Here is a 14,823-nt window from a genome sequence, read left to right as displayed (position 1 = left end):
TTGCATTCTAATTAGAAATTGTTAGATTGCACTACACATAATTGTGTATGACAGCATTCTGCTCTAGGAGATCCCTGTATTTAAAAAAAAAAAAAAAATCCCTCCCAAACCCCCAAACAAAAAATAACCTTGTGTTCCCTGTCTGTAAAATGAATTTTAAAGGCAAGTATGCTGCAGGACGTAAAGTGGGGAATAGCAAACAGGTTAAAAATGATAAAGGGTGGTTGTACAGTGATTTAAGCAGCCTTATTTCTTTTGGTTTTGCAGTAGTATTATTGACTCCACGGAATATAGCCAGCCTCCAGGCTTCAGTGGCAGTTCTCAGGTAAGGTAATACATGTGTCTGTACAGGGGGGACATGAGAGTGAATGTGGAGGGTGGGCAGAGATTAGGCACAACTCCATCTCTAGGGTACCAATCAACTTGAGTCTTGTAAATGCTTTTAGCTGGTCGTGTGGGGAAACTGGAGCCAAGACTACAGCCGTAGGAATGACTGTGCGTGATTGTGAGTGTTCACACTGATGCCATCAAAGAAATCTGGTGTAATATATTTAGACATCTGACTTTATTCCCAAAGCTGACTATTCCAGGGAAGAGGGGAGATTTTTGTGCTCTTCACCTCGTCTTCCAAGTGGGCAGCATTTGGTAAGGGAGGTAAATCCCTGACCCTTTGCATTGACTTAAATAGCTTTGGATCAAGTGTGACTTTCAAAACAAGAAACATTAATTCTCCAAACATACAGCTGTTCTGTAGCTTGTCCTTGTTTAGGGCATTACAAACTGTATTATAAATTCACATAGAAGGTAAAAAGTTGCGTATACAGTGAAGCCGTTTGGCAGGCAGCCTCCAAACTCTGATCCACAGGGCCTCCCGAATGCTAAACAGCACTGCTGTAGTCTTGCAGCTCAGAGTGATTCAGCTGGGCTGGGAAGATGACACTGATAATCAGCTCACAGCTTCGAAAAGGTTAAACAGTTTTGATTCAGACAGATGGACTGTTGGTTATATGCCAGCTCATGCCTTTGGTGCTCTCTGGTGGTGGACCATCCATGGCACACAGCAGTTTCAAACTGGTAAATTAACAGAAGAGCTGTTGGATCTTATTTGATGGAGTAACTGATATAAAGAAAAAACACCTGAATTTTGGGCTGATGTGCATGTATGTGTGTGCACACAGGTTTTTGGGTTTGTAGCTGTATAACTAAGTGGTAATTAGAATTTCCCTGTATTAATCTGTGGAAAAATGCTTGTTCTTGCTACTGTGGTCTGGGAGATTTTTGCTTCAACAAAGAATTGTAGCTCTACCTCACTTCAGAGGCCAAGTGAAATGTGGGTGGAGATCTTATGTTCAGGACTCTGATACAGTACTGTGTGTTTGTTCTCCACTGACACTGCTTGTCTCAGTACTTTTCTTTCTATTTCAAAGACAAAATTAACAGCATAACTGTACTGCTGGTAAGTGCACAAAACAAACAACCTAGACTTTCTAGTCATTCTGTATGACAGCCTTATTTGAGAATAATCTTTTTTGTCCTCAAATGCAATTTTTTGTCCTCAAGAGTGCAAGATATGTACTCTCTACTGCAAATTTTTGAATTAAAGTTTAATATATGTTTTGATGGGGAGTTGAAAGAGAACTCTTGAAGTTAAACACTTCATTCAAAGGTAGTCTAATATCAGCAAGACTTTACCATAAAAATAGTTTTAAGAATATAAATTCAATTGTGCTTTTTTCTAATTGTCAGTCATGGCAAAAATCATAGATTGGGCACTGCTGGCAGAAGCTATGCTAGGATGGACAGCATAGCTTTGTTTCTCCATATAATTACTTTTGTGCATTGCTTGTAAACATGTTCTTAGGGAAGAATTTATATATCACAAGGCTACAGGACAGTTTTCTTCCAGAAGCTGAGCTTCAGAAGTAAATAATGGACAAGTCATATAGGTCCTGGGGAATTCTGCAGGTAGTATTTAGTGGCAGTGCCTTTCTTTACTGCTAGAACTAAGGAGCTTGTGTGTAGCTATGAAGCTTTTCCACAGCTGTTAGAGGACTCTTCAGAGCACCTAATGGAGTTCAGACAGTAAAATCACTCTTGATAACAGAGCAATCCTAACTAATGTCCTCAACTAGGACAACCATAGTAGTTTTAGCAGTTGAATAAAAATTGCTTGGGTATGTTTTCTCTCTTTTCCCTTATTTTTTTTTCCTCCTGTTTCCCAACATTGCTTAACAAGTAGCCAGGGAGCAGGCTTCATAGAAACTTAAATGTTTTGGTAAAACATGAGCAGTTTATAATGCTTAGCTGGGGAGGATCTGATGAAGATGAGTTAATGCAGATTGATTCCCAACACAGCTGGGTCACCATGTGCCAGCCTGAGACCTGCTCTGGGGGGTTCTTCTTCTGGAGACCCAGCAGGTGTATCACACAGCAGGTAAATACTTACCATAATTGATTCTACCTTGGTGTGGACTGGGCTCATCTGGCAGATCAGACTTGGGCTTGGATTATATTGCTCATCATGTTGCAGGCAGCTTGTATTAACTTGAGACTGAAGTGGTTGCTCTTCGATGTTTGAAGTTGTCTTGAGCCCTAATCACTCCTGATGTGCTTGAGAGAGGCTGGAGCCCTTGCAGGCTGGCGTGCAAAATTAATAGGAAGATGCTATAAAAGTTTTCCATTAAGTGTTTCTTAAAGCTGTGAAGTTTTAGAAAATTGTAGTTAAAAGGTGTTGAGGTAGGAGTACTTTCCAGTGTTCTAGTTGTGTGTTGAGATTGGAGTTGTTTTTGAGATGAAACAAGCTGCATAGACCATAGGTGCTGTCAACATGCAAGTGTGAGTCATGATACTGATGTACAGCCAGAGGCCTCGTGTGGGAAGCAGCGTCTGGAGGTTTCATTGCTTGGGGCTTGCTTTTTCCCTAAAATGTTAGATTACTGTTCATACAGGTATAAACAGAATTTGAGTGGGGTCTAGTTTGTTCTTGTTGGCTTGCTTGATGGCTGTAATGAGGGCAGTCTGTTCTCACGCATGGATTGAGGGGAGTTGTACGCGGAGTGGGTATTGTTAGTGCCATTGAGTGGCATTGCAGACCTTGTATGTGGTCAGGGATGTTGTTCATTAGGGATCTTGATGGTTCTCAAATCTTTTAAAATTTCCCCATTAGCTTTGAGTATGTGATATGTGAGATTTCTTAAATATAAACTAAAGCAAGGTGCTCTTCATGCTTCTTGTAGTAGAGGAATTGGTTCCTTTTCCTTACTAGTGATTAAAATGAGAAGTACTGTATTTTCTGTTTTGCTTCAGGAGAAGAGCTTACCTATGTAGTTTCAGTCCTCTGCTTCTGCCTCTCTATTACTGCTTGGGTAGGTTGGGAAATGGCTTTAATGATGAGTTTCATGGACTTCTTTTCAATTAACCTTTGAACTTCATGGTGTCTTCTGCTTCTATCCTTATTTGCTTAGCTTTACGGACAGTTACTGAGTTGCTTCAAAAGAAATAATTCAGTAACTAACTCTTTAAAATAAACGCCGCCCTCTCTTTTTAATGAGCTGTCTGCCAGGGATCTAGGAAGTATTTGTTGTACAGTCTGTTTGATTTGTGAAGCTGGAAGCCTGGTATCTTTGGCCTCTGCCGTCTATCTGTATAAAGGCAAGACGTGACTCCCCAAGGGTTGCTGCTGTCTGTCCTGCGTGTGAAGCTGAAATCGGTAAATTTGCAAAGGTTCAGGAAACCAGAACTGTCTAAAAGCAGCTCATCTTGTTTGTCAAGTTAAAGGGTGCAACAGAGGACCCTAAGAATAACTGTTGACAGTGGCAAGATCTTCATTTATTGTCACTCAACACTTCTAACCTTTCACACATAATGTGTAAATTGTTTATAATTTGGTAAAATCTCTCGAAATGGAACCCAAGCCTGGCTTTACCTTTCTGAAGTGTTCTCTCTTCTCCATTCAGACCAAAAAGCAGCCGTGGTATAACAGCACGCTAGCCTCACGACGCAAGCGGCTCACAGCTCATTTTGAGGACCTAGAGCAGTGCTATTTTTCCACCAGGATGACACGTGTGTCGGGTGAGTTCCTCTTGCATGGTGTTCAGCTTCTGACATCAGTTACCTCTTTCAGTGCCTAGTCCTCAGAGAAGGCGTGCTTTTGAGAGAGTAGCTGTCACTTCTTCCCTGCATGGGAACATTGCTATACATATTTGTGTTACTCAAATCACCCTGCTTTGCTTTTCTTGACCAACCTTTGAGGTTGCTAAACTTAGAAAATTTAATCCTGTCACTTTGGAGGGGCACACATATTGCTTTGTAATCCTGTACTGTGAAGGGCATAACCCACGATAAACAATTTCACTGATGCTCGTTCTGAAGATACAAATGTTTGAAAGCAGTGGTTGGGTTGTCTTTCTACTAGATGTGGTATAAACACAGTAGTTAAAAACATTGCTATTGAACTACTACAGAGGTATAAACATAAATTGATAAGTTCCCCTATATTTAGCATGCAATAGGACACTTGGAGGTTATCTTTTATGTTGTCTAGATTGAGTCTTGGTTAACAAATGGCTTGGAGTATAGAAGCTGAGTGTGCAGCAACATTGTTGTCCCATGGGGCACACCTTAGATTTAAGGCTTGTTTTGTAGAATTAGAAGCTGTTTTCACAATTGCCTAGATTGCCTCATTCATAATTGAGTGACAGTGTGATAGCACCTAGAGTAATTGTTTCCTAGTGGATGGATGGTTCTTAATTACATGACAAGATTCTCTTAAGAAATGAATGGGTCAAATGAATATGTTTTGAGGGCCAGGAGGGTTGCTCTGTGGCCCCTCTGGAGAAGAAACAAGCTTTGGGGAAAAAAGTTTCAGGCACCAAGCTGTGGCGGGCGAGAGATTTGCAGCATCAAGCTGCGAGCTGCAGCTCATATGAGTGACAGACTGCAGTGAGGAGTGGAGAGCCAGCTGGCCATCAGGGGATGGGAGAAAATTCCTAGGGACAAGAGGGAACCAGGCAGAGGTTGCTGCAGCAGAATACCTTTACTTGTAGTCTTGGAAGGTAAGAACCAACCTCCCAGGACACAGAGATCAGCAAGAGGGCTGGAGCAGAAACCCCTGCTTGTTTTTCTCCATGAATTTAGTTTAAGTTTTATTCACTTTAAAATAAATAAATAAAAATGAGAAAAATGAGGCTCGGTTACTTTTTTAATTAAAAAAAATATTGGCTTTAAGTTTAAAGGATGCAGTGTGTTTTAGGGGAGCTCACTCTTACATATGTCTACGTATTCTACCTACTTCAGAGCAGTGACTGACTCGGGTCTCATCATGCACAGCAAAATAATTTTAACAAGGAATGCACGTTTAGAGGGTGCTTCAGCAGCTGGAAGATCGGAGAAGCCAGTTGTATGTGACCAGCCAGTTTCCTGTGAAGTGCTAACAAGTGCTTTGCAGAATACAGTACTTCACAGATGACACTGAAATGTTTTCATGTGGTCCTAACTTAGTGATGCATTAACTGTGTTTATGTTAAAATAGTACTTATTAACCAAGGATAACAAATGGGGTTCTTCCCAGCATTCCCTTCTAGAAGACATCTTTCTTCATAATTGGAACTATAAATATGAATGCAGTGTATTCATATTTTTGTATTCATATGTCAGCTGCACCAAGAGCAGAGGATTTGCAAGTGCAGGTTTTTTTCCTAAATAAGGGATAACCTGTGATACTTGATTTATTTTTCTTAAGTCATTCCTGCTTTTTGACACATTTTAAATAGGATTTAATGTGGATTTAAAGCTTTTTGCAAGAGGTGTCTATGACTGTTCTAGTAGGGAGTGGAGACATAATATAACTGTAATTATGAAAAGGCCTTGCACTTTGATGGGGAAAATATCTTGAGAAATAACATTCAGTTTTCCAGGCACAGATACAGAATAAATTATAGGAGGACTGTGTGCTTGATCTCTAAATGAGGGAAATGGAAGAGTAGCAGCTATTTGTTCCTATCAGTGTCAAAGGAGGAAACAGTCTTTGAAAAACACTGACTGATGTTTACATGCTTCTTCTTGAGCTGTTTCCTGTAGTGGTCAGGTGCTGATGATTTTAATTTGGAGCAGTACTTCATTCATTTTGCCCCTTTTGATCCATCTGACATGGGTAATGTATATGCTAGTACTCTTAAACTTGCTAATTACTAGCCTTCACTGTTCCTTTATACTATCAAACATTAAATAGCATATAAGGGACACTTCAAAATGCCTTAAAAGTGTAGAGCAAGATAATAATTTCTTACGGCAAGGAATTACCAGAGTGCAGAAAGTGATTATTCTCTCTGTGTTTTCCCACGAGAAATCACAGCTGTATTTTGCTTTTATAGATCAACCTTTTCATTTTTTCACCCCAGTATTTCCAAAGATTTCTAATAAGTGGAGCTTTGTTGTTTCCTTGTGCTGCTGGTAAGGAAACAGGTAAGGATAACTTAACTAGTGGATGGAATTTGATCTCGGCTGCATGAGCAAGTTGTGTGTATGGTTTCTCTGCTGCTGCAGTGGATGCTGTGCTTTAACAGGAGGCAAGGTGTGCAGTAATGTGACTTGCAAACTGGACTACCTGTAAACTGAGGTGCTGTGTGTTAGTGCTGTGAGAGCAGCCATAGGTGTAGTTCCCTTACGTTGCACTGGTGAAAAAAGACAAAGCAAACAGTGTGTTAGAGGAGGAGAGGGAGAACTGTTGCAAATTTTGGGGGTTGTTACAAAGCCTGAAGGCTTTACATAATGTTTGGCTGCAGATGCATGATTGTGTTAGGAAGGCTGGCTTGCCCATGTGGCATCGCCGTAAGTTAGGAATTTTTCCTTATTTAGGAAATACTGAATTTTAAAATGGTTTACATAAAATTCTGTTCATACTGAGGAAAAATTGGAACTTCTGACGAATTGGGAAATGACTTTCAGCTGTCTACACTGCAATTTAGTTTTAACTTTTTTAGTAAACTGTTCTATTTCCCACAGAATATTTATGATTATTCAAGCTGGCTCAATTTCATCTTGTCTGCTGAAGGTCACAATTTTCACAAAACTTATAGTACAGGGAGTCTTCTGGTTTCATGCTTGTCTGTCTTCTCCAGCCCTGAAACAACTCTCCCTCAGCTCTGTTGCTTTTGGAGTAACAAGACAAATATTTTTTACTAAAAGTATTTTCAATGTAATTGACACCAAATGTAGGCATATTGTAACTGAAGTATGGGGAAAGGAATATACTTTCACCTCTGTAGAAAACTAGACATGTTCTTCATGGTGCATTTTGATATGTCTTAAGGTTTTCTGTTAATAATCTATATGGCCCATGGGCTCTGAATTTGAATAAAATAAATGAGCTTATCTACCAGGAAAGCTGTATTTGTGATCTAGGCAGATTCTGAGCACAGTAGGTTTACCCCGTGTTGCAGTGGAAAGACTTAATTTGCACTCCGAAAAATCATATGGCCTTCAGGGAATGCTAGAGGGGAGAGAAAACCTGTTCTTGACCAAGAATCCTCTCCAAATAACAAGCAGAGGTAGTGTCACATGAAGACATACATCTTTATTTTTGTTTGCTGTTGAGTTTATCTTCTTACTCTGTTTCTGTCCTCCCCAATGCTTCTGCCTCTCCCTAGATGACAGCAGAACCACAAGCCAGCTGGATGAGTTTCAGGAGTGTCTATCCAAGTTCACGCGCTACAATTCTGTCCGACCCCTGGCAACGCTGTCTTACGCTAGTGACCTCTACAATGGCTCCAGCATAGTATCCAGGTAAGACACACTGTGGCTCTGACAGTGCATCTCGTGCTGATACAGGCTGCTGAGGCTGAGTTAACCCATATTAAACAAGTTATGGTCTGTACATGTATAACACTTTGCAATTGCTTCCCAAAAGTAGCTTTGTGTGATTATCATTGATCTGCAAGGGCACTCAAGTACCACAGTAGTACCTTTTCCCATTGGTGTTGGTCAAGACCGAATACAGAGCCTTTGAGGTGCCAGTGAGCATCTGGAGCTGTTTTGTTAAAGTAGAAAGCCTGTTGCAGGCTCAGTCCTGTTCATGTTAGTATAGTTGCATTGTAAGTGATGCAGTTCTAGCATTTTAAGAAACCTCCATCTTGCTTGGTGTTGGTAGCTTTAAGAATCTATGGTGTTTTTAAATATTGTTGGTGGATCCAGTCATAATGGCAAATATTAAATAGCTGAGTTGTTTTTATCTGATTGATCAATTATAAGATTGCTTGAACTCTCGAGTGCTGGAAGCTCTGTTCACAGTGCTAAACACTAGTGAGGAGGTGGTTGTGGTAAAGCCAACTTGACAGCTCTGTTCTTGCCAACAACAGCTTTGTATCCCCTGCCGTGTGCAATGGTCATGTCCTCTGCAGTGGTGCTGAAGCTCATCTGAGCGTCCCATGGACCAGTTTGGACACTTAAGCTGGTGAAATGCTGTTGACTGTCTTTCAACAGAATTAGTTTCTTCTAGTTTAGCTCCATGAACCAGCTCCCTTAGGGATCAGGCTTAAGAGAGCACATAGGATAGGGAGAGGCTAGGACCTGGCAGCAGCCCTAACCTTCAACTGGTTTCAGCAGCTGTGGAAGCATACCCTGGGGGATTTAATTAGTCTGTGGTAGCTTGTTTGGAGCTGGTGGTGGTGGAAAAAATGATGCAACATGTTAATTGGGAGATCTTTTCTGCATGGTATATATGCAGGACCCATTAGCTTCTTACAGGCACATTTCACAAATTTAAACTTTTTTTTAAAATTGTTACAGCAACCTTTTGAAGGAGGAAAAGTAGTATCATCTCTATTTTATACATGAGGAGCAGGAGATCCAAAGTGGCCATACCTGAGGTCTTGACAGAAACTTGACAATGACATAATGAATTGAGCTTGGGTTTTCTGAGTTTTGATTTAATGCCTTACAAAGGGGCCATTCAGACAGTGACAGAACAGCTTGAATGTTTGTTGAAAGACCCCAAAAAATTTGCACTATGTGAAGAAATGGAAGCATGTGTAGCATAGAATACACATTTTTTTAAAGCAGCATTGATTCCTTAACTACTGCAATATGTAGCAGGAATGTATAATGTCCGACTTAGCCACAGAGGTCAGAACACAATAATCACTGATCTGACGTATATTTAACCTGCACTGATTGGGTTCACACTAGCTGCAATGAAATGCAGATGGGAATCTCACTGCAATGTAGACAAACTTCCTCAGCTACCAACTTCAGCACGGATTGGATTTTGTTCCTTTGCCCTTCCTTCTCCTTGACATTCTGCAAGAGCAGCATTTTTGTGGTATTTGGTTAGAAAATGCTGGAAGAGCAGTAAATCTCGCTCCTGTTTTGAAGGCATTATAATTCTTGGGTGAAATATATGTTTGAAGAGTATGTGTGTTAGTGTTAAAATGAAGATACTGTGGGGCCTCCCTCCAAGCCAGTACTAGAATTGGTAGTTAAATGCATTTAACTAAAAAACAACTTGGCTTCCAACTCAGTGTTCTCCCCTGCTCATGCTTTTTATTTATCAAAGCATTTAGGAAGTTTTTAGGGGTTTTAATATGGGGGCTGAGTAAGACTGTTCACATCTGAGCATGTCCTTAAGTGCTTTAGTAAAGTGGGGCTGCTGAATGTGCTGCTGCAGTAACTCTTGTTAGCTTCTGGCTATCCGAACAGTTCCTTTAAAGTTTGAATTTGTCAACCAAGAGTTTACATGTAATATGTGTTGGCCAACACACTTCTGTTGTTCACCATTGTTCTTTATCCAAATTAATAGACTCAAGTTCAGAGAGAGTCGTGAAGCTAAATGAGGTGTGTCTTGGTGATGGCAGCTTAAGGTAATAGAGCAGCTTTTAGGTACCCACCGATGGGCCAAATTAATTATTGGGGTGCTTTAAAAAGCTTTTTAACTGAGTGAAATGCTGTGAAAAGTTTTATTATCTGGCCGACTGCACTGACTTCTGAAGGTGTTCCTGGGCATGCTGTAGGAAACACTGAAATAATGACAAAAAGTAAGTCTTGCTGCTTAGCCATTGCTGTTGAGACAAATGTATTTAAATACAAAGCAAATGTAAGGCTAATAAGTAAGGAATATCGTAATTTTTTTAAACACATTTTAAAGGGATATTTTAAGTATATTTAAGAAGAAAAGTAGAATTGACTGGAAGTTAAACTTCCTTGTACTTAATTTAGTTGGGTTTTTAAAAAATATATTCTGTTTGTTGGTAACAGCAGTTTAAGGGTGTTTGCTTTGCATTTCTTTAACCCTATGTGAAGTTCACGTGCTGGACTTCAAAAGCTCTGCTGGCTTAAATAAGAGGTTTTTAAGATGTATTAGCTTTATATTTGCAAAGGAAGAAGATGGAAATACGTTCCTTATCTGCAAAACCTTGATGTTCATTTAGAAGGGAAATATAACTGGGTTTATGGTAAGGGGTTGAAAAGTTTAATTAAAGGCTGTATATAAGCAGGCTGAAAAAAACTGAAACTGAGCAGCAACAGTACTCTCCTGAGTGCCTTGCCACAAGCATATTTATGGATGTCTGGACTTCTTGAGGACTAATATAAGACCATAAACAACACTATGTAGGTTTTATTACTGTAAAACTTCTGGTGCAATATTAGGAAAGCTACAGTTGCCTTTCGGGATGAAGGGACAAGCCAATGCCCTGCTCTCCAGTTCCAGGTTTCTCCAGCCCTGCAGGAGCTTGCCCGAGGGACCCGCGCTGAGCCTTGCTGGGCTGGCAGCTCTGCGGCAGCTGTGCAGCATCCGCACGGTGGCAGCCGTCAGTTGTGGTGCTGGCAGCGTGGGGCTGCGGGCAGGAGGTGGGCAGGGAGTGGGGGACTGATGCAGGGCTGGTACCTAAGCTGTGCATCTTCTGTCACGGGCTTATGGTCTTATTTAGAATGGTGTACCTGGTGTGATCATAAGCCCAGTGAGGGAGAGCTTTCTTACCTTGCTTAGAAACATTCTCACAAGCAAAATTTACAACCCTCAGACCTTTTTTCCCTTATTTGCTTTAAGAAAAACAGATTAACAGAGAAGGATTTTCAGTGAAAACACATTCAAGGCTTTGCAACTGCTGGTTGCTTAGTTTTGCTTTAACATCAGGGGGACTTTCAGCATGCTTGCAAAGGGAATGTACTTGTACCTCAATATGCTAACTGGTTTTTTAATACACTCAGTTCTCTTAAGTACAAAGTATTCACACTGTTTTCACAAGTATATTAAGTTTTGTTAGAACTGGGCCAAGGAATAAATTTTCCGTTTATTATGCCCCCAGACAGAGTAGTCATCAGAGCTTAACTTTTCTTCTCTCTGCTTGCTGTGGCAGTAAATAATAAAGGCTTTCTTTTAAAGATGAGTCTGTAAACTGCAGTGTTAGCATTACAATGATTTATGTAGAAAATTGCTTTAACACTGTCAGAGGCCTTCAGAGAATAATGTGGCAGTCTTTCATATTTAAAAAAAAAAAAAAATCCCAGAAAAATCCCAAAATCTAAAACTACAGCAAGATGTCTGTCTGAAACCTGGTTATCAGAAAACTGGTTCTCCCTGCTGGGTGGTTCCCAGGTCTGGTGGAAACGTGAGTGTGTCTCTACCAGAGGCCCTGAGGTTTGGGGACAAATGGTGTGGGTTTTTGTCATCTGCTCAGACTTCAAATTCTTCTGGGTTAGTTTACCATTTCTCTGAAAAGTCTTAATGACATCTGAAGGGTTTTGGATAGCCAAGACTAAGTATATTTATCTAAAGGCGTAGTGATTTACAGAGAAGGAAAGAAACAACTTGTTTTTTGGCTGCTGAAACCTTACTCAACTCATCTGGTGAATCTTGAGACGGTGTTCGAAAACTGGATCTTACCTTTGGGGTCCATTATTCTTTTTTTTCCCCATTGTTTGCTTATTATTTCATTGCCTCTAAGTAATGAACAAGATGTGAAGATGTTTCTCTTAGCATTCAAATAGTACAATTAAGTCGGTTTCAAGATTGTATTTTTATTTGTGTTGACCCTTTCAGTAATGTGACCTGAAATCCTTTCTTCAAATGTGAGCTTAAAAAAAGAAAAAATCCATTAGGGTATGTTTTCCATGTATTCATTGAACCATTCTGTTTTTTTACTCCCCTTTTTACTTTGGACTACAATTACTTGTCCATGTAAATTCTCAGATCCAGACTTTAACAAGATACCTTTTAATTCTGTGTCCACCATAACAAGCCCCCCCCCCCCCCCCACCTTAACGCCATGGGCTAGCTAGGATTAGATGAGCCATTTTATTAAGTTTGTGACCTGCAATGCTTCTATTTTGGTGGTTAAGATAAATGAAAGAAATGTAAGTGGGTTTATCCTTCACAGGATTGTGTTTCAGAGTACAGTAGGTGCTGCTCCTTGAAGATGAGAAATGAGGAAGGCTGAATTTTTCTTAGTCTGTTAAATCAATCATTTTTTCAGTGGACTCTTATTTACAAGTGGCAGCTCAAAACTGTGGATGGATCTGTCTTATTTGGACTGTTCCCACAACTGGAAGGAAGGGAGAAATGCTTGGATAAACAGACTTGAACTACAGAGTGGCTGAGGAAACTTGAAGTATAATACCCTGAACCTACTTTAAGTTTGTGCTTCTCCTGTGGTTCTGTTACCTTACTTCATATGAGGTTTTGGCCCATAGACCAGAGGTTGTCTGGGGCTGAAATGGGATTTTGTTTAATTAGAGCGGAGTAAAGTACAGAGCCTTTCCCTTACTTTCTCTTCTTTTTCTCTGGAGTGCAGAACTGATACATTTCCTAGTACATAATTGTGGTCTGGATCCTTTGAGCAGAAGCTAAATGTGACTCGTACCCAGCAGAAGGATTATAGAGATGTCAGTTCAGATCTCTGAATTCAGAGTTCAGAGACACTCTCAACTCTGTAATGTAGCCCTCCAAGTCCCCGGGATGGACTGCTAGTACCAAAAGGGACTTGAAAGCAGAAAAGTGCATGTCTATTTGTATCTCCAGTCTTGACCTGAAAAGTAAACCTTCTGGTGATTGTGGTGACACTGGAGAGAGAGAAGTCTGTTCTTCCATCAACATAAGCTTTCACTTTCAGGGGTAAAACTTAAATAACTTGAAATTGGGAAGTTAATGAATGGAAATTGCATGGCCACCAGAGGGACCTCATTTTTTTTTTTTTCCCCCTAGTAATTTTGGACTATTTGGTAGTAGGAAGATCTTTTTCCCATTAAGCTCTCTTAGTACTTAAAACCTGTCTCCATCTGCAGATAATTAGATGAGGGTTTTTTTAGTTTAAATTAAACTTTGTGAATTCTTATAAATGGTCTGTTAAAAGTATTGAACAGTCTTTTGATGAATTTGGGAATCGGCTTTTTAAACCAAAGGTATTAAACAATGATTGCTCTTCATGGCTTTTTTTTATATCTTGAAGAAACTTTGGGCTGTTTACATAAGCAGTTGCCATTTCTTAGCAAATATCATGTAGTGATCACTGGCTGCAGTGTGGGGCAGTCCGGCATTGGAGCTGGCCTCCCAAAGAGGTCATACAAGCTCCATTCTCAGGAGTTATTCAAGAACTAGCTGGAGAAAGCCCTGAGCAACCTGCTCTGACCAAAGAGCTGCCCCTGCTCTGAGTAGGTTATGGGACAAATGACCGCCAAGCCTTGGGGACCGTAGTCTTGTGATAAAGGTACATGATCAGCTTGTTAGAAACTTGAGGTTCTGTCCCTGACTTTCTGCTGAGTATCTTCCTCTGGCCTTAGGTTTTAAGGAGAAGCGAAGTCCTTGCATGGATTTGCCACGTATAGTGCAAAGCGAAATTAACTTCCTACGTAATTGGGGATCCCCGACTTAAAAATGGGGGTTAATTTAAACAGGATTGTTATTGGAATGAGACTGGGCTTTTTTGAAAAGAAGCTTCGTAAAAGCACAAAAATTAAAAACGGATGCTGTAGTGTCAATGTCCTCTGAGAGATTAATATTTAGGGGAGGAGGATGGTAGCATGTGGAAGTTGTGTTGTTATCATTGCATCCACCCCCTCTTGATTGATCAGGACAAATCTTTTCTGGGAGGCTGCAGGTAGCTGCTCTTCTGTTCCTCCTGATATTCATGTAATAATGGCCATCATCAGGCAGTAGTGCTGTGTCTTGGCCTCAGGAATTGGACTTGCAAGCCATGAAAGCTGTGGTTTCACAGCATCTTATATGCAGAACTTCCATGCTGATGGTGTTGGTAAAAGGCAAAGACAGATTTCCCTTAATTCCCCCCCAATTTTGTAGCTTTCTTCCAGTGTTGAGTGTTGATACAGTGAATTTTTGTGTCTGCTTGAAGAAACAAACCTATTATTAATAGAACATGAATTTCTGTAGCTTATTACAGTGTTCTTTTAATTCTCTAGCCATATTTGTTGCAAATGCCTGAATTTGCTAGGAGGTCATTATCTGAAAAGCATTAGCATGCCTTTGGATTTTTTTTTTGTTCCTTCCTTGTGAACTAGAGGAGTTAGTCTGTTAAATGGTAGGTAGTTGAAAAAAAATATATTGATGTGGTGTGTTAAGGCATGTGAAGATGTATGGTATGGGCTTAAACAGTTCTCAGAACCTTACAAGCAGCTCAGCCTGGAGAAGTCTTGAGTCAATGATTATTAATATTGTATGTATTAATAAATACAGACTAAGACAGATGTTTGGGATTTATATGCTGCATAGATGTTTTATAGAATAAGTTGTGAAGTGACACTTATGTTCTTACAGGATTATATACAAGTGTGTGTATACACTTGTGCCAATGAAGGTGGAAGTCAGATCAAGTTTCT

General features: G+C 40.1%; 1 protein-coding gene across 4 annotated transcripts in view; it reads left to right on the top strand.

Annotated features, from left to right (window-relative positions):
- The window catches only part of COP1 (COP1 E3 ubiquitin ligase), a 131,842-nt gene that overhangs the window by 33,395 nt on the left and 83,624 nt on the right, over positions 1-14,823 (top strand). For all 4 annotated transcript variants that reach the window (XR_012776504.1, XM_075507895.1, XM_075507894.1 and 1 more), the window contains exons 9-11: positions 268-325; positions 3,957-4,071; positions 7,647-7,782. Coding sequence is in view for 3 of the 4 variants with exons in the window: in XM_075507895.1 (XP_075364010.1) it covers positions 268-325; positions 3,957-4,071; positions 7,647-7,782 (309 nt within the window). In the remaining variant the exon portion in view is untranslated. The remainder of the gene's footprint in view (positions 1-267; positions 326-3,956; positions 4,072-7,646; positions 7,783-14,823) is intronic.

This window comes from Mycteria americana, chromosome 7, assembly GCF_035582795.1.
Source record: "Mycteria americana isolate JAX WOST 10 ecotype Jacksonville Zoo and Gardens chromosome 7, USCA_MyAme_1.0, whole genome shotgun sequence".
In the NCBI taxonomy this organism is placed as follows: domain Eukaryota; kingdom Metazoa; phylum Chordata; class Aves; order Ciconiiformes; family Ciconiidae; genus Mycteria; species Mycteria americana.
The sequence above is the reverse complement of the archived record's forward strand: the minus strand, read 5'-3'. Positions and strand labels throughout refer to the sequence as shown.